The sequence below is a fragment of the Trifolium pratense genome, linkage group LG6, assembly GCF_020283565.1.
Source record: "Trifolium pratense cultivar HEN17-A07 linkage group LG6, ARS_RC_1.1, whole genome shotgun sequence".
Lineage (NCBI taxonomy): Eukaryota > Viridiplantae > Streptophyta > Magnoliopsida > Fabales > Fabaceae > Trifolium > Trifolium pratense.
In genome coordinates, this window is record NC_060064.1 from 41,968,650 (window position 1) to 41,991,045 (window position 22,396).

Consider the following 22,396-nt stretch of genomic DNA (forward strand, 5'->3'; position numbering starts at 1 on the left):
AGTACATGAAGTTCCAAACGAAAGAAACTAATGTAGTTCAAAAACTAAAGCATAAATATTGTTAAACATAACATTACATCAAAATAAGTTTCAAATGTTGTGATAGTTTCTCCAAAGCCACCAATCCTCTCCATCCGCCGCCAAACCTGATCAAGAAAGTGAACGATTAGTCAGAGTAAGATTGGTGAACGCAGATTGAGCATCTCATGGTGTTCTTCCTTCTGAAAGGCGAACAGCGGTTCAGAAAATCGGATTCGTGAAAAAACCATATGTAATAAATACCCCGACTTGCTTGAGCATCAGCTTCAGTGTTATGGCCCTTAAAACATTAAAAACAGGCATTTGTTAAAATCATGAAACAGGGAGGTAAAATTATATGGACTAATGCCATTGATGCTAGTGATTTTCTATTCAAAGTAGTGGAACTAGTATTTTTAATTTCAAATCATACAGGTTTTGACCATTCAAGCATTTGAATCATATATGATTTTCAATAAAGATATATGCTAGTGATCTTTAGTAGTAGACAGATGTGCCAATTAAAAAACAATTTGAATAAGTATGATCATAAATGATTTTCAAATTCTAGATGAAAAAGTGAATACCCTAGGAACATGTTCGACAGTGACTGACTTAAAAGTTATCCCTCAGCTGCTGAGCCTCATTACACAGACCACTTAAATTCTGGTTGTTCACTTTCCAGGAACCCTCAAACTGTTGCAAAACCAATAAAAAATGTGGTAAATTCGTTAGAAAAAATATGGTTATTAATAAGTAATAAGCAGAATGATCAGTAGTAATAATCTTCTTCAACTAACCATTGGGAATTGTATGAATTAAATGAATCCTTGCATTGTGTTTAATGTAGAAGAACAAAACTAATGAAATTTTTGTACATGATTTTTAACTTAACCACCTATGATTTCCTCAATCCTCTAATCCATAATTTTCTCTTGTCCAATGTAGAAGTCATATAATTGCTTGTAATTTCAAATCAACATGCAATATTTTTTAAACAATTGGATTATGTTTTTCTTTTTATTATCATTCATTTCATTCAGATGCAAGTTAAGTAGTGAAATATAGACCAAGATTGGTCAATGCATACTCTCTCTAAGGGAACTAACCTGGTTGCAAACAAGCTGAGAGTCACCTCTAACATAAACACGATCATATCCTTGGTTGGCTACTTCTTTCAATCCCAAAATTAAACCTTGATATTCAGCAGAATTATTTGTCTGAGTGCCCAGTCCTTGACTGAAGCGCTGAACCTGTAAAGAGACCCAAGGGTTACTACATTTGATATATAGCATATAGCTTTATAGTACAAATATGAATATTGATGCATAGAGTAGACACCTGGTTCCCATCACGCAGCACAGCTCCTGCTCCAGACCTTCCAGGATTTCCACTATTTGCTCCATCGAGTTCAAGGATACAAGAACCCTACAAGATTTAGTTGATGCTATGTTATCTCATAGATAAAATAGAGTCACGACTTAGGATATAAAACCCAGGAGTTGAACATGCATGTCATCACCTTCTACTAGATTTCAATTTTGCAGAACTTATATTTCCAAAACCATACATTACCACAACGTTTGAAGTGTAAAAAATATCATAACATAGACAAGCAAATTAACATCTAAAGTTAAAATATTAAAACTAAGCTTAAATTTAAAATTCACAAGTTTAACTAATTACAATCATCTGAGTCTAAATGCAAATAATCTAAGTCTAAATGCAAGTAAATAGATTAATTGTATAACATGTTTGAATGATAGTTTTCTATTTGCTAGTTTCTATTATCATGGAGCTTCAATGTAAATTTCAATAAGAGATTAAGTCTATAAAAACATACAACACAAATATCAATAAGAGATAAGGAATATGAGTGAAAATGCTTCTTTATAAAATCATTAGAAACTGGATGGAGCTCTTGTGAGCTTCCAAGGTATTGAGATGGGAGAACACTTTACCCCACGCCTCTAAGACGTCCTGGATGTTCTTTTCCAAAAACTGTTGTGTATGCAGCATCAGCCAGAGAAGAATTTTCTTTGCGATATGTTTCTAATTCTAACTCCTCCTGTATAATGAAAACTATAAAATTACATTTTCCACGGGAGAGATAAGCTTAAAAACAAAATATCTTTCATAAATTGAAATAGAAATAAGCAAATAAGCACTTCATAGAAATTAGAAGAATATCTTTCCACATAATATCTTTCACCATTGTCCAATTAAAAACAACATATATATCCATCTCAGTCACTTGAGAATGTACAGAGGTTGTGGAAATGTTGTGCAATTTTGATTATAAGCCCTACATCTGCAAACTGGTTAATTACTGCAGTGTGAGTTCAATTTAGTGCTGTTGATTTTTGATAAAGTTTAACAGCTTAAATTGTGTAATTGCAGATCCATTAATATCAGGAATGAAACTCAACTGGCAAGAATGGGTAGGTAATTTTGCAACACAAACTAACATACAACAGATAAAGAACAAGAAATAAAGTACAAAGAAATATCAGCATTACCAGAACAGCTTCAAGCAAAATCCAAAGGGAAAATTAACATTTCATCTTCAAAACTATCAAACAACAGAAGAATCCAAGAAATTAAACCACTAAACTCAAAAACCCTAAAATCAAACTATAAAGAATCCAAGAAATTAACAAATTAACAAATTATCGTCACTCAAAATAATCATAATCAAGTTAACAAACAATTAAGTAATCGCAGATAGAGAGAGATACAAAGAGTGATACAGAGAGAGAGAGAGAGAGAGAGGAGGAGATAGGAACCTGTGTTGAGAGAGAGTAATCGGAGGAACGGCGAAGGGGTTTGAGGTTCTTCGATTAGGGATTCGGAGGAGGGGTTTGTGGTTCCATATTTGCGATTCCAGGAGGAGGGTTTGTGAAATTTGGGGGAAAGATAAATTTTTTTTTTTTACGGCAAATTGGGGGAAAGATAATAAAAAAAAAGGTTATACTATGTTTTTTTTTTCTTTAGAAAAGGTTACACTGTATGTTTGTTTCTATAGAAAAATAAAATAAAAAATAATTTTAGTGAATTTTTGATTTAGGAGAGAAAGGGGCAAAAATTTTAGTGGGCGGCAAAAGGCAAAACATTGCAACGGTTCACTCATAACTGTCGCAAAATTCCAAAATTAAATCCATACATTGCAACGGTTGATCTAACCGTCGCATGAACCGTTGCAAAATTCTAACATTTAGCACATTGCAATGGTTTTGGTCAAATCGTCGCAATGCAAGTGTCGCAAAGTGACAATTTTCTTGTAGTGTGAACAAACTCTGAATTCTGTGTATACAAGCTCTGAACCTCTGATCTAGTGTTTTTGCACTTGTAGTTCAAATACTTTGTATTCATTGTATTTGCTCTTTTAGGTTCTTCTAAGAGCAGTTGTATTCTTTCAACTATATTCTATCTCATGTACTTGAGGAAACTTAAGCTTGTGTGCTTAAGTGAGAAGTCTTAAGCTTGTGTGCTTGAGCATTGTTGTGAAGTCTCTTGCTTGTGTGCTTGAGCATTTGTAATCTTGTGTGATTATAGTGAACTCCCTTGGAAGTGCAAGGGGACTGGACTACTCTCGTTTAGTGAGAGGAACCAGTATAAATTGCTTGTGTGCTTTCTCTCTCTCTCTCTCTTGTTATTATTTGTGTTACTTATCCGCTGCTAACGTAGTTAAGTTAAGAACTTTGAAAAAGTTTTAACTTAGCTAAAACACAATTCAACCCCCCCCCCCCTTCTTGTGTTTTCACACCTTCATGGTTGAATGGTCCCTAGAAGTGGAGGATGGACTATTCATGACAGGGTGTGTAATAGACTTGTCCATTATTATTCAGGCGTGTAGCTTTGGTGATGATTTGTTGTATGGTTTGATTTATTTTCAAACATATATTAACCTGTTGCACCTAGAATGTGGAGTGTGTGCAAAGGTCATTATGTTGTGCCTAAAGTTTGTTGATGAGTTTTCTAGTTTGAATTCTGCTGCATATATATCAGATGGAAAACTCATGGTGGTTTTGGGTGCTGAGTATGCAAAACTATGTTTTTCTTTGAAGATGTATCCCTTGGTGTGGTGATACTCGATGAGAGGTCCAACTAACTTGTTAGAGATGCCAAAGATACTTGAGGGTGATCTCAAGTCCACTCAAAAAGGCACTCATATATGAGTTTGTTGAAGAGAGATCTGTAGGATGCTATCAGCAATTTATTTTTTATTTTTATTTTTTTTTCGACCTAAAAGCCAACCTCTAGTGGCTTTGATAAAAGATCTCCTAGTATGTTCCTTGAAAAGGGAACTGATGTCCTCCCAAATGTTGGAACATCTGACCAGCAGATTATGTAGTTATTAAGGGGGAGTCCTTAATCTGAAGCTGGAAGACCTTGAAGACATGTCAGACTCAATGTCTTGACATCTTTATATCGAGAATTTATTTTTCTCAATATGAATGGTGGTATTTCTATGAAACAGGATGGAGGTTGTTTACTCTAACTTGATATTATCAAGGCTATGAGAGCATGGAACTCTTGTTCTGTTGTAGTAAAAAGAACTTCAAGGGATTATGAACATTAGAGTTATTCAACTTATGTTCAATGGTTGATTGTTATCTGCACTTTGGAGTGTCATCCAAATCACCTAGGATGAGCATTTTAGTTGTTTCAAGCAAGGAGGAGTTATTATTCTTGAGAGCAAAGGATTATTGGTCTTTGATATTGAAAGTTGATCAACTACTGATGGTTAATTCTCTTGTGTCCCCCTGCTATTGTTAATCATGATGTTGGTGCTTCCACTAAAACCACAAGTGAGTTGCTGCTGATTCACTCGTGGAACTCGGCCCTAAGACGGATGTTGTGTCAGATGTTGATACATCTATGACACTGGAGACAAATGTTGTACCATGTGTAGGTACATCTGCTCAGCCAATGGTTGGTACTCTCACTAGGAAGCAGATGAAAATTCTTATGTTCTGAATGTGCTCAGATATGTGATATTCAGAGGTGATTACTACTAGTATATGTGACTGTTTCAAACCTGTTTCTGAAACTTCTGGTTTGAAGTTCTTATGTGATTGTTGAAGATGGATTTGGTATATGCCTCTTGAAGTTGAAACTGGTTAATATTCATCTGTGTGTAACTCTGAGCTAGATGTCCTGGACATTATGTCACCTAATAGAAAGAAAGATGACATGTAAGTGTTTCTTCTTAGATGATGTCTCTTTCATGATGTGCAAACAAGGGGGAAATGTCTAATGTGGTGGATATGATATGGTTCCTCCACTACTGATTTATATATGATGAGGTATGTATCCCATTGTGTTATCTTCGGTTGTAGTAGCTTTGTGCACTATGTGGTTGATGTGATGAAGATAGTATAAGTTTATGTTTTATGACTTATGATCTTCATGCTATATTGCTGGAGTTTGGTGATGATATTGTGGATGAAAACTCGCATGTTCTCCGTATATTTTGTGGGCTTTGCCTTGGATTTCTAGCACCCCTGTGCGTGCCTATGGTCTGTAATATGTGCACTCTGATATTTCTCTTGTCTGCTACTCTATGTTTTGATAAGCATGGTGTTTGTCAAAATTATGGCTAAAAAGGGGGAGTAGTGTGTGTGTGTGTGACAAGTGTGTGGACAGATGTTCTTACATCTGGTGACTGTTTCTGTGCTAATAATCGTATGCTTGTATTGAGGGGGAGTGTGAGTAATATGCATGTATTGAGGGGGAGTAGTGAATTATTCTTTCTCTATCTGATGTTCGTATGCATGAATTCAGGGGGAGTGTGAGTGATATTATCTCTTGATCGCCTGAATATGTTTGATGACAAGTGTTGTGCCAAGTGTGATGGCACCTGACTAATGAGTCCACTATTCACTATGACTGAGAATTTATTTTTCTCAGATGTTTATGGGAATTTATTTTTCCCTGTTGTTCTTATGATGAATGGATGCGCTTTAACTATTAGGAGTTTATTTCTCCTATTTCTTTGCATCTACTATGGGAGTTTATTTCTCCCTTGTGTTGTTCCATGAGGCTAGTTGTGTTTTTTATTCCGTTACTTTCTTTCCTAGTTGTGTGATCATGTTGACTCGAAGGAAAGGTAATACTGTATCTCTCTATATACTGGTCTAATATTGTTTTAGCCAAAATTTGCCAAAGGGGGAGATTGTTGGGTTTTTGTATGTTGGCTACATTTTGCAAAAACATCTTTTAGCCAAGTGTTAAGAAATATGTGCCTACCCCAAGTGTTGTGACAAATGTGGGTACACTTTGGAACAACACCTGTCTGTATGACTGTGCGCGCCAGCTAGCGGGTTTTTATTTTCTACAAAATCTTTCGAAGATTTGATTGAAGAATTGTTTCAAGGTTTCTTACAGAGGAAGGCGCACGTGTTTAATGTGTTTCAGGAGGCAGCCAAACCCTAGTTATATTTTCTAAAGGAATTATATTTTTGGAAAATATATTTTTGTGTTTCAAAAATATAACTATTATTTTCAAAAATATATCAGCTGCTGCAGCAATTTTAGAAGCCCTAATTATGTCTTGAAGCCCAAGTTGTTCTACTACTATAAATACGAAGGCAAGCATATGGTTTCAAGCATCTAAAATCGTGTTCTTACAAAGCGTGTGTTTTAGGGATTTAGAGTGTTAATTGTGAGCCTTTCTTGTATCTCATTGATGCAAGCTTAGGACCTGTGTTTATTGAGTTGTAAGTGTGAACTTCTCCTAAGCTTTGAAGTACGGAGATTGTTCTAGTGTTATGTGTGATTTGCTCGTAAGCTTTTAAGCAAGAGTAAATCTTAGTTTTATAGGAGTGTGTCTCCACCATTCGTGATCGTTGAGTTGATAACAACGCTGAGTGTGTTGTTAAGGTGGGAATTGGGACGGGGTCTCATATCTAGGAGTTCCTAGGTAGAAGTGTCATTGGGTGGTGATTAAGTGAGAAGTTGTAAACGGGTGAGTTTAGCTTCGAAGTAATACTGCTGATAGTGGACTTCATTCCTGGATTGGTATCCCCCAGAGTAGGCAGGTTGGCTGAACTGGGTTAACAACTCTTGTGTGTTATTTACGTTACTGTCTTTATTATTTTGTGTTCTGTGTTCTGTGTATAGACAAGTGTTGACGCACCTTGGTCAACATCTGTCTACTACGTGACGGACAAGTGTTGTCTACTGTGTGCCAGGAATTTCAATCTCCTTCACAGGATGTTTGTTGATATGTCTCAGAAGGGTAAAGTTAAAGGAATGACTGACGAATGCAGAGTTCTGTTCAAGATTATCATATCATCTATTTGTCCTAGAATAGGTGGTACTGATACAATCTCCTTGACGCATCGTCACCTCATTTACTTCCTTCTGACTGAGAAGAAGGTTAATCTGGGAGATTACCTTTTTGAAAGGATTTGTGAAGCTATTCATCTAAGCAAGACTCAGAGGAGAACTTCTATTGTTCATCCTACACTTATGTCTGAGCTTTTCTTCCAGTGCAAGATTGTCAAGCTGGTTAAGAAATGTGACCCTGAACTAGTTGCTGATGAAGTCATGACCAGAAGTTCTGTCTGCTAGCTTCTTGACCAAGATGCACATCATCAACACCAAAATAGTTCAACCCCAGCAAGATTTTCAAATTCACTCTGGTGATCCTTTCTATATGGATGATTACCCCATCATCTTAGAACTTGATTGTGAAGAAGTTATTCAGAACTATTTAGAACAACTCAGAAAAGAAGGTCATAATGTGACAAGGGAGATGGTGCCTCCTAAGCCAACTACTGATATTCATAGTTTGAGAAGAAAAGGATCCAAAAGGAAGATTGAGACTCAAAAGCCAGAAGTTAAGCCAGATCTTCTGAAGCAAAAGAAGATTAAGGTGGAAAAGGAAGCTGAGCAGAGAACCAAGCAGAAGCATGAAGCTCCTGCTAAGAAGATTATTGAAGAACCTTCTGCGGCTCAGAAAAGGAAATTACAGCTTGATGATGATGCTGATTCTGAAGAAACTGATACAAATGAGCAAACCCTTGGTGCTGGGCTTCAACAACGAAAGAAAGCTCCTGATGTTAAAGGTAAATCTCTTAAGCTCACAACTAATACTGATAAAGAACTAGGCTATACCAAACCCCTTCAAACTATTCACCCTGACTCATCCCAACCCATCAACATCTCATCATCTGACAACTCAGAAGAACAAAGTTGTTCAACTAATGAGCTCATCAAAAGAGGTAAGAAAAGACTTTCAAAACTTACCTCCACTAATAAGTCTCAGCAGATGGACAAACAAATTCTCTCTGACAACCCCCTCCATGAACTAGAAAAACATCTTAGCCCAGACACTTTAAACACACACTCTTTCACCCATGAAACCACTCAACCACAAAAATCCCCAGAAAAATCTCAATCACCAGAAAAACAACAACCTCTTACCTCCACACCATCCTCACCAGCTAAACCATCATCTGACCCACAATCAGATGAACCTAAACAACCCTCTCCAACAAAATCGTCTGAACCTACCTCTGAGCCTATAGACTCTGATCCTATCTTTGAGCCTATGGACTCTGAACCAACCATAACCCCAAGTGTTTAACATGAATCTCCTGTACGTGTTCACACTTGTGCTCCTCGTCCTCCACCTCTCACCTTGGATGATCTAGTCATGTCTACCTCTGTCTTTGATGAAGCCTTCTCTCGCTTCAAAGATCCAGAAGTAGATGTGGTTTCTTATGTTTCAAGAAAAGATCTTCATTCCATCAAATTCATCAAAACTCCTCCTGAACTACCAAAACCATATAATGCCCCCTACACATATTCCACAACCTCTGACCCTAAAGTTGACCCTTTTGATAGCCTATTAAATCAGTTTTACTGTGATCTTCTGAGGTTATCTGAGCTAAGGAACAAGTTTCTTGTCTTTCCCTCTGATGTGGATGCTGAAATCTTTGCTCTCAAGGCCAAGTTAAGTGATCTTCTGGAAGTAATTGGTCAAGAGATTAAGGATGATATTAGAAACAATGGAATGGAAGCTGCTAGACTTATGATGGAAGCTGTAGAACGAGCCAGTCAAAAGAGATTGACTCTTCTCAGTCATGCAGAACTTGAGTCTACAAGATCTGAAGCTGAAGCGGCAAGAAAGGCTGAAGAGGACAAGATTCTTCAAGTTCTTAAGGGATGCAGAATGGAGTCTGAGTTGTTCAACAGATTAGAGGCACAACGCATTGAAACTAAAAGGCTAGCTCAAGAGACGCTTCTGATGATTGAATATCATGAGGATCTTGGTTCTTCCTCTGACAAAGGAAAAGCTCCTATGGACTCAGACATGGAAGATAAGATCAAGGGTCTAGAGGAAGCTATTGGGAATCAAAGGTCTGACCATCAACAGCTTGCTGGAAAAGTGGACAATCTGGACACTAAAGTGGATGGTCTACATGAAAAATTTGACAAGAATCTAGCCTACCTCTCATCTCTTAAACCCTAGGATTCTTATGTCTTTGCACATGCTATGATTTGTTTACTTTATTTTGTTATTGCACCTTCAAACCTTGGTTTATTTTTTTTAATTATTTGTGTTTTTCGTTTGATATTATTTTTGCATGTTCATGATGTTTTAAAAGAAACCAAAACTCAACCAGTATCTAAAGGAGCAAATAAAGAAAAACAAGAAGTTAAAAACTCAAATATTTTATTAAACTGGCTGAAAGCCTTGATTACATATGATAATGAAAAAGAAAACCTAAGAATCTACTCTGATGAAATCTCAGATTCTTCAGGCTCTGAAGACTTTCTCTCAGATTCATCTGAGGAGATCTCTATTGGGTCTTCTTCTTCTTCTTCCTCCTCAGGAACATATGTTGCCAGGTATTCCGCATAGTCAGCATCAATCTCATCCTCTTCAGATTCTGATTCAGATGAGATTATTATGACTTCAGCTTCTTGCTTCTTCTTTTCTTGCTCCTCCTGCTGTTTGTTGTCTCGCTCTTTTTCTTCTTCTTTCTTTCGACGGAATTCTGCGATTCTCATGCTAAACCTTTTCATCCTTCTTTGGTTTGATAATCTTTGCTTAAGTGTCTAATTACACTTACAAACATCAACAAAATGTTGCAGTCTCAGTACTGTTCGCTAAGCGAACTGTAGCGAGCTGTAGCGAACAACACCATGAAGACACTGACTCATGGCGAGCAGTGGCGAGCAGTAGCGAGTTGTTCGCTGAGCGAAGGCTAAGCGAGCCATAGCGAACCACACCAGTGGAACACCTGCTCGTGGCGAGCTGCAGCGACCTGTGGCGAGCTGTTCGCCACGCGTTCGCTGAGCGAAGGCCTAGCGAGGACCTCCTGTCAGGAAAACTCAAAACCTGCGTTTTCCACTCCAATCACCCAAAAATCCCATTTTTCATGTTATAAATCCCAAAAGAGTTTGTTTTCAAGCATAACAAACATGGATAGACACAAAAGGACAGTTCATTTCATAGATCCACATCATAAACATCGAAAAAGTAAGGATTGAACACTTTTCATCAAAACTCTCAAGAACACAAAGTTCTTGAGTTTAATCTTTCATAAAACTCGTTTTTAACCATTAAATTTGTTCATTCATCATGTTAAAAGCATGTTAAGCATGTTAAGAACCTTAGAACCGATTTCCATCAAGAAAATCCATTTAAAGCTAAAACGAAAATGGGGTGGAGAAAGTTCGGGTGAGGAGAAATCGACATTCTCCCCTTCCTCGAGTCACCCACGATTATGAAACCTACTCTCATACCTAGATTCGAAGAAAACACAAAGGTTGATCTTGAATCTCTAGCTTTCCTCTTGCCCTGGCTTCTCTTGAGCTCTCCCTTCTCTCTAACTTCAACAACAAAAGAGAAAAATGATATTTCTCTCTCCTTTCTTGACCAAATGGGCGCCCCCCACTATGCTCACAAGGCCCATTGGGCCTCAAGCCCATTGGCTTGGCCCAATAACGTGTTAACTCACTCTACTCGCTTAATAACTAAAGTACTCGATAAATGACTAAAGTTATTAACTTAATTAAGATGTCACGTCAATAAAATATTTTAAAACACGAAAACTAATAATTTGAAAATTGGGTCGTTACACTCACTTCTTCACAAATTCCTTCCACATGCTGTGCGTTTTTCTCGCTCTCAGACCCTTACGCGTTCCAATCCGTTCCTTGCTTCCACTAACAAAATTCTCGTCATGCTTATTCTGTGGATTCTTGTGTGACTCATCCTCTTCTAGAATGTTTGTGATATTGGGCCTTATATTGATATTGGGCCTCATTACATAACAAGGGCTATTGAAACTCAACATGGGAAGCTTAGTCCACAGGAGCAGAAAACTATTGATGCAGTTGTTGAGGCCAGGTGACTATTCTCAATAATTAATGTTCTAACTTTTCAAATATCTTAGAAAATTAAGCGGGAAGAGAACATTATTATTAAGTGGCACCGGTCATCAACCAATCGTTAGTTGGTTCAGTGTTGATAGGGAGGACCACGGTTGATCCCCGCAACTGCGACCAGAGGGGGCCGGTCATCTTACTTATGGACGTCTCAGATGGAATTTGAACTCTATACATTGAGATTTTGAGATTATAAAGTCAAATATCTTCTCTTATTTCTCTGCTTATTTTGTCACAGTAAATTTCCTCTAACAATCATATTGATTGGTGTTGGAGATGGACCTTGGAACAAGATGAAGGAGTTTCATGACAATATACCAAACAGGGCCTTTAATAATTTTCAGGTACATAATGAAATATTGATTCATTAGTACTTGTTACTATATTGAAAATTATTGGAATTCATCCCCTAAATCGTTGTGAAATTTTCAGTTTGTGAATTTCACGGAAATTATGTCAAAAAGTATTTCTTCTTTACGAAAAGAGGCAGCATTTGCTCTAGCAGCACTGATTGACATTCCTTCGCAAGAGAACTTGGTCTACTCAGGTAAAAATTTGATTCCTTACATTATTCTCCTAAGCATGTGGTCAGGGGTTCGAAATTTGGTGACCCTATACACATTCACCACTACAAACCATAAAAAAAAAAAATTACCATTTCATCATTTGACTCCACCCCACAAAATAATTCTGGTACCTAAATTTAATTCAAAATTGAATAAATTTTTGGAAAATTTAAGCTAAGTTTGTTGGTAGCCAAATTTTAAATCAAAATATTTGGGGGAAAGTCTCGAAAATTTACCGTGGCTAAACTGCACATTCCTCGAATTAGAACTACTACAAAGTACAAAACCATAACCAAAAATGACTTGTAAACTTGAATACTTAGACAAAGATTTCAAAAATGACTTGCAAACATTATAATAATTTCAATCATTCATGCATCAATGTTGCCATGATCTTGGTGTATTTTTAACTTGATCCATTTTGTTGTGAATTCATTTTTGACTGATTGCAGGTGGACCAATGTTGCTCATATAGAAGCAATTGATGGTTCCTTCATTGGAAAAAAGGAAAGTGGTTTGGTTTGGCAACGTCAAGAAGGTGGTTTTGGGTCATATCATTATCATTATCAAGCTAAAGAGCTTCTTGACCATTTGGAGAGTGTGCTTGCCAATGAGCCTATAGTAGTTAAAAAGGAACAACATTTTGTTGAAGTAAAGCCTCGGGTATCATATTGAAAGATCATTCTTTTTAAGATTTCATTAGTTAATTAGAATGAAGGTGAATTTTGCAATGGTGACTCTTTACCCCGATTATAATGTTCGAAGTCATATTGGTTCTGCGTTACTTGTGTCGGTTTTATGGTAACCTTTGTTCATCCCTCTCATGTATGGGAAGATATGTTAATGGATATATTTTTTAAAAACTGTCAATGTTCGTATGAATTTGAATTTTGAACCTTTAACTCTTTAACTCTGGTTCAAATCAGTTGAGCTATCAACCCCCACATAAAACCTCAAGTATCTATGCATTTGCTTTTTATTTACCCTTTGTATTGAATTTTTTAAAATAAATAAATTTATTATGATTTATTATTTATGATTTTTACAGAGTGATTTTAGGGTAATGCCGAAGAACGTCGTCTGGAAATTTCAAGGTGTTAGACCTAGGTCATTGTTTTGTGATCACAAAGCTTATGGTGTGTCTTTTTTTCTCAAAAGTGTGGTGTTGAACCATTTCAATATTTTTTCAGAAGCTACGGAGTTTTAATTACAAAGTAATGCAGCGTTATAAGTTATAACAGGGGAAATGTTAGTTTACGCGAAAATCATTTCACCGAAATATCACGATAGGCACGTTACTCTAGTACACCTTCATTTTACTTCCAACCAACTCATTCGTGATAGATTCACGACCATAATTTTAGCTATAAATAGCACAGCTCTTGTCTTATTGAAGTGTGTTAGAGAGCGTGATGCTAGCATTACTCTATGGTGTATTACGGATTCTCTAATCTTTTGGTGTATGATGCAGTGGCTCTCAAAAAATCTTCGTTGCATTGGGTATTTGGGAATAAAGTGAGTTTCCTTACTCTTTTGTTTCTTCACACTGTATTCTACCATGTTGAAAGACATACTAGAGTTAAACAAAACAATATATTGCATTATTAATTATTTGAAATTGATAAAATAAGAATAATTGATTCCGTATAAAAATATTGCATTGCGTTGAAGTAACCGCACATAAGGTGTGACGGGAAAATTTAGACCCAGAATTCCACTAAAAATTTCACTGCCCAATTTTCACTAAGGATGTAAATACATCCATGAATCTTTTAAGTTTCGTATTGTAACAGTTATGTTCTTGAAGTTTTTTAAGTAATAGTTAGGTGTTTAAGTTTTTTACGTAATAAATAGGTCTTTTACGTTTGTAACTTGTTGCAATGTTAGCCTTTCGGTTAACTTTTGTTGCCTTGTTGCATCGTGGTGGTTAATGTTGACCTCGATCATGATTAGTATTTTGTTAAAAAGGCGCATATATATGTTGGAGGATATTAACGAGAATGATAATGGTGTAATGAAATTTTTGTAAATAAGGATAACTGCAAAATTAAAAGTCCAATAAGTTAAAAACTTAAAATCTATTTGTTAAATAAAAAATTAAAGATTTAACTATTAAAACTTAAAACCCTTTGATGCATCTGGGGAAGTAAAATAAGTTTTTGCTTTTAATTTTAATATAATTCTAAACAATATATTCTGAAGCTACATTGATGGGATATTTCATGCTTTTCTACAGGATAATAGAGAATTTTCTCTTCCTTTATACCGGAAGGAACAGGAAGAAATTTGTTTGACCTCGATGGCTTTTATGTATTACACACGTGACAGTGTGTTTAACATTCACCCATAATATCATTGGGCCTTACTACTATTATGTGGTAGTTTCCTTGAAATTTTCTCATTCCACCCACTCACTTTCTCCCCTACCCCCCTAGCAATTCGGAAAACGTTTTCCGAATTTTTTATAGTGTAAATTTTACAGTAGAAAAACAACCAAAATTTCAAAAGTTATCAAGCAAAAACCACAACTGCTCCATTTGATTTAGGATTCAAAAGTTCAACTAATGCACCACCACGATCACTACTACTTACATTTGGGGAAGCATTCTTTCCAGAAATGACACATATAACAAAGTTCATGTTGTGTTATTTTCTTACATTGATTCTGGTTTGTCCACTAGAACCTGGAGTGCAGATTTTTTGTATGCTACTATTGATATCTGCACCCCTCTTTTACTTTCCTGAGCTTGTTCGCAGGGCTTCGGGGATTAGTGTTGCTCTTGGATCATTTAATCTGCCTCTAATTTGGTTTGCAACTTTTGGGGCTGTTGTGCTCTCTCTAATTTGTGGGCTAGAGTAGTGACATTGCTACTGGTTTATATTAGCTGGAGGTTATTATACAAAGGGAAACCAAGAGTTAGAGAAGTTGAGGTTAGTTTTGATGGTTTGTCTGAGCTTTTTGAAGGATGAAGCTGATCATATGATGGTGCGACTAAAACATGATGTGGATCATGTTGAAGGGAGTAATTCAAAACCTGTAACCGGTGGCTTAGCGAGCCAACCCTGGCTTAGCAAGGGAAATCGTGCTTTCTGGCTTACCTAGCTTAGTTTGGCTAAGCGAGCACTGTGACATTCAGCTTTTCTGTTATGGCAGTTAGAGCCAATGTCTTTAGGAGAAGTTGTTAGCTTTTTACTTTTGTTGTAGAGTAGTTATGTTTGTTGCTTGTAGTTCAAGTAACCTTGATTGTAGTATAAAACCAATCCTGGTTTCATTTTAATGAAAATCATACAGATAATGTAAAAACTATGTTTATACTCTCTTTTTGTTTGGGGGCTTTTGAAATTAGTACAGATTTTTTATTTTGACAATTTGAAATTAGTATAGATGGCTGATTGGTTTGCATTATAAATAACTGCACTGATCCAATTCAGGGGTTAGAGGAAAGTCATAGAGATTTTTTTAATTTTGTGAACTTAAAATCCTGTATATAGATTTTTTTTATTTTATTTGTTACAAAAAAGCATCTTAAGCTTCAACATTATATTTATTTATTTATTTATCTATCATGAAAATATATTGGTTCCCTAAAAAAAATGGCCCTATTTGATCACACACTCTAATAGACACTAGACAGTCAAACGGGCTTCAAAACAAAGTTCAGGCTGATGATGTCTAACAAACATAACAATGGAAAGCTACGATAAGTGGCTTGTGAAAATCACAAAAAAATGTGCATTGTGAAGCAATTTTAGTCTTGCAAAAGCTAAGACAAAACATAAGCTTAATGTGGAACAATTAACTCAAGAAAAAGCTAAACAAAATATAAGTTTAATGTTGAGCAAAGCACATCGTTACACAATTCTTTTTTCTCAGCAGATGTTTGAAATATGAGGCAACATGTGAATCAATGACAGACAAGAAATCTTATTCAATACACGAAATTCTAACATAAATATCCAAGTTTTCAATTGATGGAACATAACATGTTCTGTTTTCATCGAAAACAAATGGCATCATCTTTGAATCCTTTCCTATAATAAAGAACAAATTTCAATTTCCGATCAGAGATTCAGATCTTTAATTTCAATTTCTATTCTTACTACTAGTATTTTCAAACACTGACATTGTAAACTCCTAAACTTAAACAACAGTTTCTACAAGACGAGCAGATTCCCTTTAACTACATGCATATGACAATGGTCAGCATTGAAACATAAACAACAAGAACATAGATCAAAACACAACAGAACATAAACATAACATAAAGTTCATAATATCATCAAGAGATTCCATACATGATTAATATGAAACTATGTTCCTCGAGTCAAATCATCATATTATAATTTAAATACAAGGCAGCAACATGATTTACCACTAGAAAGAAAGAAAAAACCAAACACTAAAACGCTACTAAATTCACCGGACAATACATCATAATCTAAAACTAATCATGTTCCAAAATTTACCAGAAACAAAATAAAAAAAAGAGCGATCACAGATGAATATAGCAACATCATTATATAAACCTAGCTAAAACAAGCATGATTTTATCTCATGGTCATGGGGTGAAATGCAAACACATAATCAAAAAAGTACCAATCTTTATTATCATAACTATCGATTATAGATTTATCTACGATTCTGAGGGTGAAGCTATGTTGTTATTGGTGTTGCTATTGTTATTGTTGTTACTATTACCCTTATGCAGTTTCCTCTTCTTGTTCTTCTCCGAAACTGCTTTCGCAAAAGCTTCAACAATCTTCTGCTGAGACTCAAGAATCATTTCAGTACGCTTCATCTCCATCTCCATACGCATGGTTTCAATCTCTCTAGCCATCTCCATTTTCATTTGCTCCATTCTCACAAACCCATCTCTCAAAACCTTAATAGCATTCACCATTTCACCAATTGGATCTTTTTCTCTCTCTACCTCTCTCTCCCTCTCTCTCTTCCCCAATCCAACTCTCTCTTTATTAAGCCTCATTCCACCGCCATTGATCCGAGAACCAGATTCCGAACCCGATCGGTTATCAATCATTTTCTGAAGATGGTTACCGATGAAAGTTTGCGCCACGCTAACGCCACTCGGAATCCTGATACGAAAACCACCACCGGGAGGACCACCACCACCGGAAACTCCATTCCGGTAGAGTTTATCGATACTCCTGCTATTTCCAGATCCACCACCAGCAGCACTTCTAAGTTCCTCGTAAAGATCATCATCGTCAAGATCATCGTTATCAATTAGGGTTTCACGGTGATTAAGATGATTAGGGTTTTCAATTTTCATCGGCGGAGGAGAAGGACCTTTTTCCATAGAATCCATAGATTTAAAATGAACCCAAGAAGAAGAAGAACGAGATCTGGGAACAGGAAGAGATCTAAGCCGTTGGATCTCAGATCGGTAACGTTTACGTAATTTTTCCATTTTATGACGGCACTGAACGGCGGTTTTGTGTGTCGGTGAAGCGTTAGGGCACTTAGCGGTAACGGCGTCAGCAACTTCTTGCCAATGAATTGCTTTGAGATTCGTACGGCCAAGAGAATACCATTTGTCACGATATGAATCGATTAAGGCAGATGTTTCTTCTGGTGTCCAGCAAGGAGGAGGAAGACGGCGGGAAGAGGTTGTTGTTGTTGGTGGTGGTGGTGGAGCAGGTAAGGAGAGAGGGAGAGGAACGGCGGATGGTGGATTGGAGTCAGTTGGTGAAGAAGCCATGGCGTAGGATAGAGAGAGGGGGGGTAAGAGAGAAAGTTATGAATAATAATAATAATATTTAGGTTGTTGAGGAGGGTGGTGTAAGGTGGTGGAGGAAAAGAGATAGAGAGAGAAAGAAAAGTAGTAGTTGTTATAATGTGACATGGTGAGGAGATGGGTTAAAGAGGGTGGTGCGGCAGGATTAGGTGACGTGGGTGGATGAGGAGACGACCACCGCTTAGGTGAGAAGGAAGTAAAGGCTAATGTGCGCCGTAGGGTGGAGAGGTCCACACCTCTCTGACTATGATGCCCATCAACAATCTTATTTTTCTTTGTTATTATCATCGTCATCATCAAAATTAGCTGTTTGTGTGTGTGGGACTTTTGGTTTTGGTTAGGCTAAGAGGAAAAAAGTTACTCGACCGCTAAGTGGGGTGACATAACATTTGTTTCAATTTTTTGGTTTTGGTTGTCATATGATCCGTGACTGGGTGAAATTTGGTTGGGTTTGGTTTGGGTTAGTGAATTTTAGGAATATTTTTTAATGATTTCATTTTGGTCGATGGTGTGGTGGCAAGGCAACAGGTGTTTGGTTTGTTTCACTGATGAATAATAAATAAAATAAGGAGAATGTTAACTTGTGCCCTTAAGGGCACATGTTAAGAAGCTAAATGTGGAAAACATTTATTGAAATTGTGGTGTATTCAATTATCTAATCATTAAATTCTTTGTATCATTAAATGCTATATTTCTATTTTTAGGTAGCTTAACATGTGCCATAAGGGCACAAGTTAACATAACCCATAAAATAAAAATGGGTGTGGTGTAAGTGTAAACTATTTTTCATTTCATTCAAATTAAAAATAAACATATAATCACATATTTAAAATAGCTAAAAACTGAAAAAGATAAATCTAAACAATTTTGCCGCACCTAAATTAATAACATATAACGGTATCATGAAAGTGTCTATAAATATCATAAAATAAAAGTAATAGGAATATCCATACTACCGGATTTGCAACGCTAACGTCCAAATCTTCATCAAACATGTAATGAGTTGAGGTAAATATGTCAATTTGAATCAACAAAATACCGTACTGAAATGAAAAACCAACGAACGACGCATAAGACGACGACAAACTTAAAAAAACAAAAAAAAAAAAAGCAAATCTATTTGGATAACCACTTATTTAAATAAAAGGGAGACAAAAACGATCTTGAGGAGTGATTCAGGCCAAAATTCGCCAAAAACCACCCCAAAAAATAAAAGAATGAAAAGAGAGAAAAGTTGAGAGAAAGATTAGTGTGGTGTTACTGCTATTCATTCATATATATCTGAATAAATAAGCTATGTTGTTAATTCTATTTTTGGTTAAGTAGTTTACTGGATTGAAATTTCACATGGATAAGTGTGATGACCGGATTCGAACTCTGATCCGTTGCATATATAATACAATCTCCCGCTAATTGAACTAAGTTCTAGTGACGTTAACATTTTTTTAAAAAAGAGATTATATAATATAAAATAAATGGTTTTGTTTTTTACACATAAAATAAATAAATGGTTACATGACTTGATATTGTTCACTAAATTTTTTTTTTTTTTTTACGTGGTAATTCACTAAAATTAAACTCACATATAATTGTGAGATCCCGGGTTCGAACCTGGATCACAACGTTCGGTCTAACAATTTCAGCATTTTTACCAGTTGAGTTAGGACTTATGGGACTGTTCACTAAATACTTATATGTGGTTGAACGTCTTTCATTTTTTGATTAATAATGAAGTAGTGAAAATTCTACCAAAAAAAATGAAGTAGTGAAAATAATTATTAAGATATACTAGAACAAATATAAAATAGATCGGGATTCAAATCTTAGACACTCCACTTATTTATTTAAAGGTGAAATTTTTAATCACTAGCCTAAAAAAAATTTCCCTTTGTTAAATTGGCAATTAAGGATTTTAGGTGGTTCACGTCATCACATTTTCGTGATTGAGTACTAAACTCATGTGTCGTCACAATCCAACAACCAATCTGAATTACGTACTCCTTTGTATATTTTTATTTTGTGGTAGAAAAAGTGAAAAATACTACTCTACTCACATGTAACTAGAAGATTTCAATCCTTTGCTTGGGAATTATATTCCATAATATGGACTCACAGATTGGACAGTGGCATGATAGCAAGCGAGGAATGGTATGGTCAAACGAAAAGCATATCATCCTATATAAGCAGCATTTTTGAAGTGGAAGCGAGCGAGGATTGCGTACAAAACCTCATACCACTGAGGGAAAGAGTTGTGTGGGGGGGGGGGGGGGGACACACCACAACAATTAGAGAGTTAAAGTGTCGTGTGCTTTTGTGCCTCCCCAGTGGCGACGAGTTCGAATAAAAGCATTCAACGTAGTAATACCAATATTTGTCGGTTGAGCTAAAATTTATAAACTATTCTTTTCTATATTTGGTTCTTAACAAGTGATTAAGAGCACTTATTAGTTTTTTTTTTTTTGTCAAGTTATTAGTATTTTCTTTGCTATCTATTATTCTCATTTTTTCAATTTATATTTCTCATTTCATAATTTTATAAAACAATTATTAATTTTCCTTTATGTTAAAATATTAATTGTATTTTTTAATTTATATAAAATTGTTAAAAATTACTTATAATTTGAAATAGAGGTACGTATCCGAGATTAATTCTTTTTATATGAGTGGAAAGACAGGGAGAAAAGCATTGATAGTTTTCAAGTTCCACCGCTTGCCTTTATTTTATATAATAAGCCCGAGGGGACAAGAGAAGAGCAATAAAAGGCCCGGCCTTTCTTGTTGTAGCTTCAAGCCAGCCACTCAAGCAGAATATTCTTTCAAATTATTAGATACCTTTATTAGCATCTATATCTATATATATAAATCCTAAATAGTTCTCCTACCATTAATCCTAACCCTAAATGTATTAACCAATCATAGCTTTTAAATCATTTTCTTTAAAAAATAAATAATAAAAAAATTAACAATTGTAAATTTGTAATTAATTTTTATTTATTTAGCCACATGCCACATTATTTCTAATGATTTGTCACATGCCACATTTAATTAATCTCAAGCATTCATATGCCATTTCATTTCATTTCTATTCATACACCATTATCCTTTTCATATGCCCAATTTAATTACCAAGAAATCTAATGGTTTCCAATAAAAAGTTTTTTTTGAAACAATGAAAAGTTGTACAAATTTAATTTCATATCTTTCTGGTGGACATTGTAAATACTTTTCTATTTCTTTGTTTCTTTTTCAATTTTTTCCATCACCCGAGTCATTTGGAAAGAATTGTTTTTCTTCTTTACCTATGTTTTTTTTATCTTCCATTCACATTCACTTCTTCATTCTTCTTATTTTTTCATTTTGTTCCTTTTTAACGTGCTTGCACATGGTATTAGGTAATAGTTCATCATTTTAACTATTTTTGTTTCCTCCATAATTACTTGCATTCAACATATTTGCAGTAGTATGTTTAATTCATATGCTTTGAATATCTATAAAATCTTTTGTTTTGTAGATATACTAATTTACATTGGTTGATCTAACAAATACTTTATTTTAATTTTTGTCCAGGTAGATATTGCTAACATCATGGAAGTAAGATTTGGTGTGATTGCTTATATATTTATAATGTAATACTACTATTATGCAATTGCCTTTATATATGCTACAATTTATTTTGGGTTTCTATTACGGGAATATATATTAAATAGTGTATTGTTTTATTTATTTATTTATACTTTTTTATGTTTGCATTATATATATATTTTGATTTTAATTTAGAGATTGATATAATTGATCTATATGTATACGGGATTTATATTATAATTGTGTTTCTCCAAGCAATTGACATTGTTTATGCTTAATAATTGATTTGTTTGTTTGATTTTTGGTTACAAAGTTGGAAGAACTTGAAGAACTATGTTTGTACCAAAAAAACAACTTATGAACTATGTATGTCCTTGCCTAAAAAAAAGTATTGTTCACGGTGTTTTTTTTTTTTTTTTAATTTCAAGTTTCAACTATAGGTCATTTCTCCTTCAATAATTTAAATTTTTTAGTTGACGTTATATTATAAACAACAAATAACACTCGTGCATCGCACGGGTAAGAGTCTAGTTATCATTATTATCACTGAAGTAGTAGGTTACAAACTAGTAGATTTCTTTACCTCTTCTTTCAAATTATTAGATACCTTTATTAGTATTTTTTAAAATTGTTAATACTACTGATTTGTCTTGCAATATTTAAAAATTGATGTTGAATACTTCTATAATACTAATTTATCTTGTGATGTAAATGTTTGGGATATATTACCAGAAAGGAGGGTTTTTTTTTTTAAATTAAAGGTACCATCCGCGCGCAACTGCAGAGACTAATTCCCTCGAGGTAACTGAGATTCATTTAAGGGGTTGACCTCTCCCAACAAATATTTCTCCATATGCACCGGCTGGGGATCGACCAGAAAGGAAGGTTTTGAAGGCAAATAAACAAAACACACAAAAATGAGTCACGAGAAAAATATGTTATAATATAGTATTTGTGCTCATTACAGCTCCAAGAGCAATAAATTGATATTTCATTACTTATCCAGAAAAAATCCCAAGCATATAGACTTTTCTGACCAATCTATAATATATGGACTACATACAT

The 22,396-nt window shown here is 35.2% G+C and overlaps 1 protein-coding gene and 1 pseudogene across 1 annotated transcript; both read right to left on the bottom strand.

Annotated features, from left to right (window-relative positions):
• Positions 1–325: 325 nt before the first annotated feature.
• On the bottom strand, positions 326–2,858 carry LOC123892295 (annotated as a pseudogene).
• Positions 2,859–16,245: 13,387 nt separating this feature from the next.
• LOC123888522 (trihelix transcription factor ASIL2-like) lies at positions 16,246–18,223 on the bottom strand. Its single transcript, XM_045937605.1, has one exon. The coding sequence runs from the start codon at positions 17,711–17,713 to the stop codon at positions 16,628–16,630; it is 1,086 nt and encodes a 361-aa protein (XP_045793561.1). The 5' UTR covers positions 17,714–18,223; the 3' UTR covers positions 16,246–16,627.
• Between the last annotated feature and the right edge of the window lie 4,173 nt (positions 18,224–22,396).

What these genes read in the sequence shown, in the direction of transcription:
- LOC123888522 (XM_045937605.1), bottom strand. Translation starts at nt 17,713, where the DNA reads ATGGCTTCTTCACCAACTGACTCCAATCCACCATCCGCCGTTCCTCTC.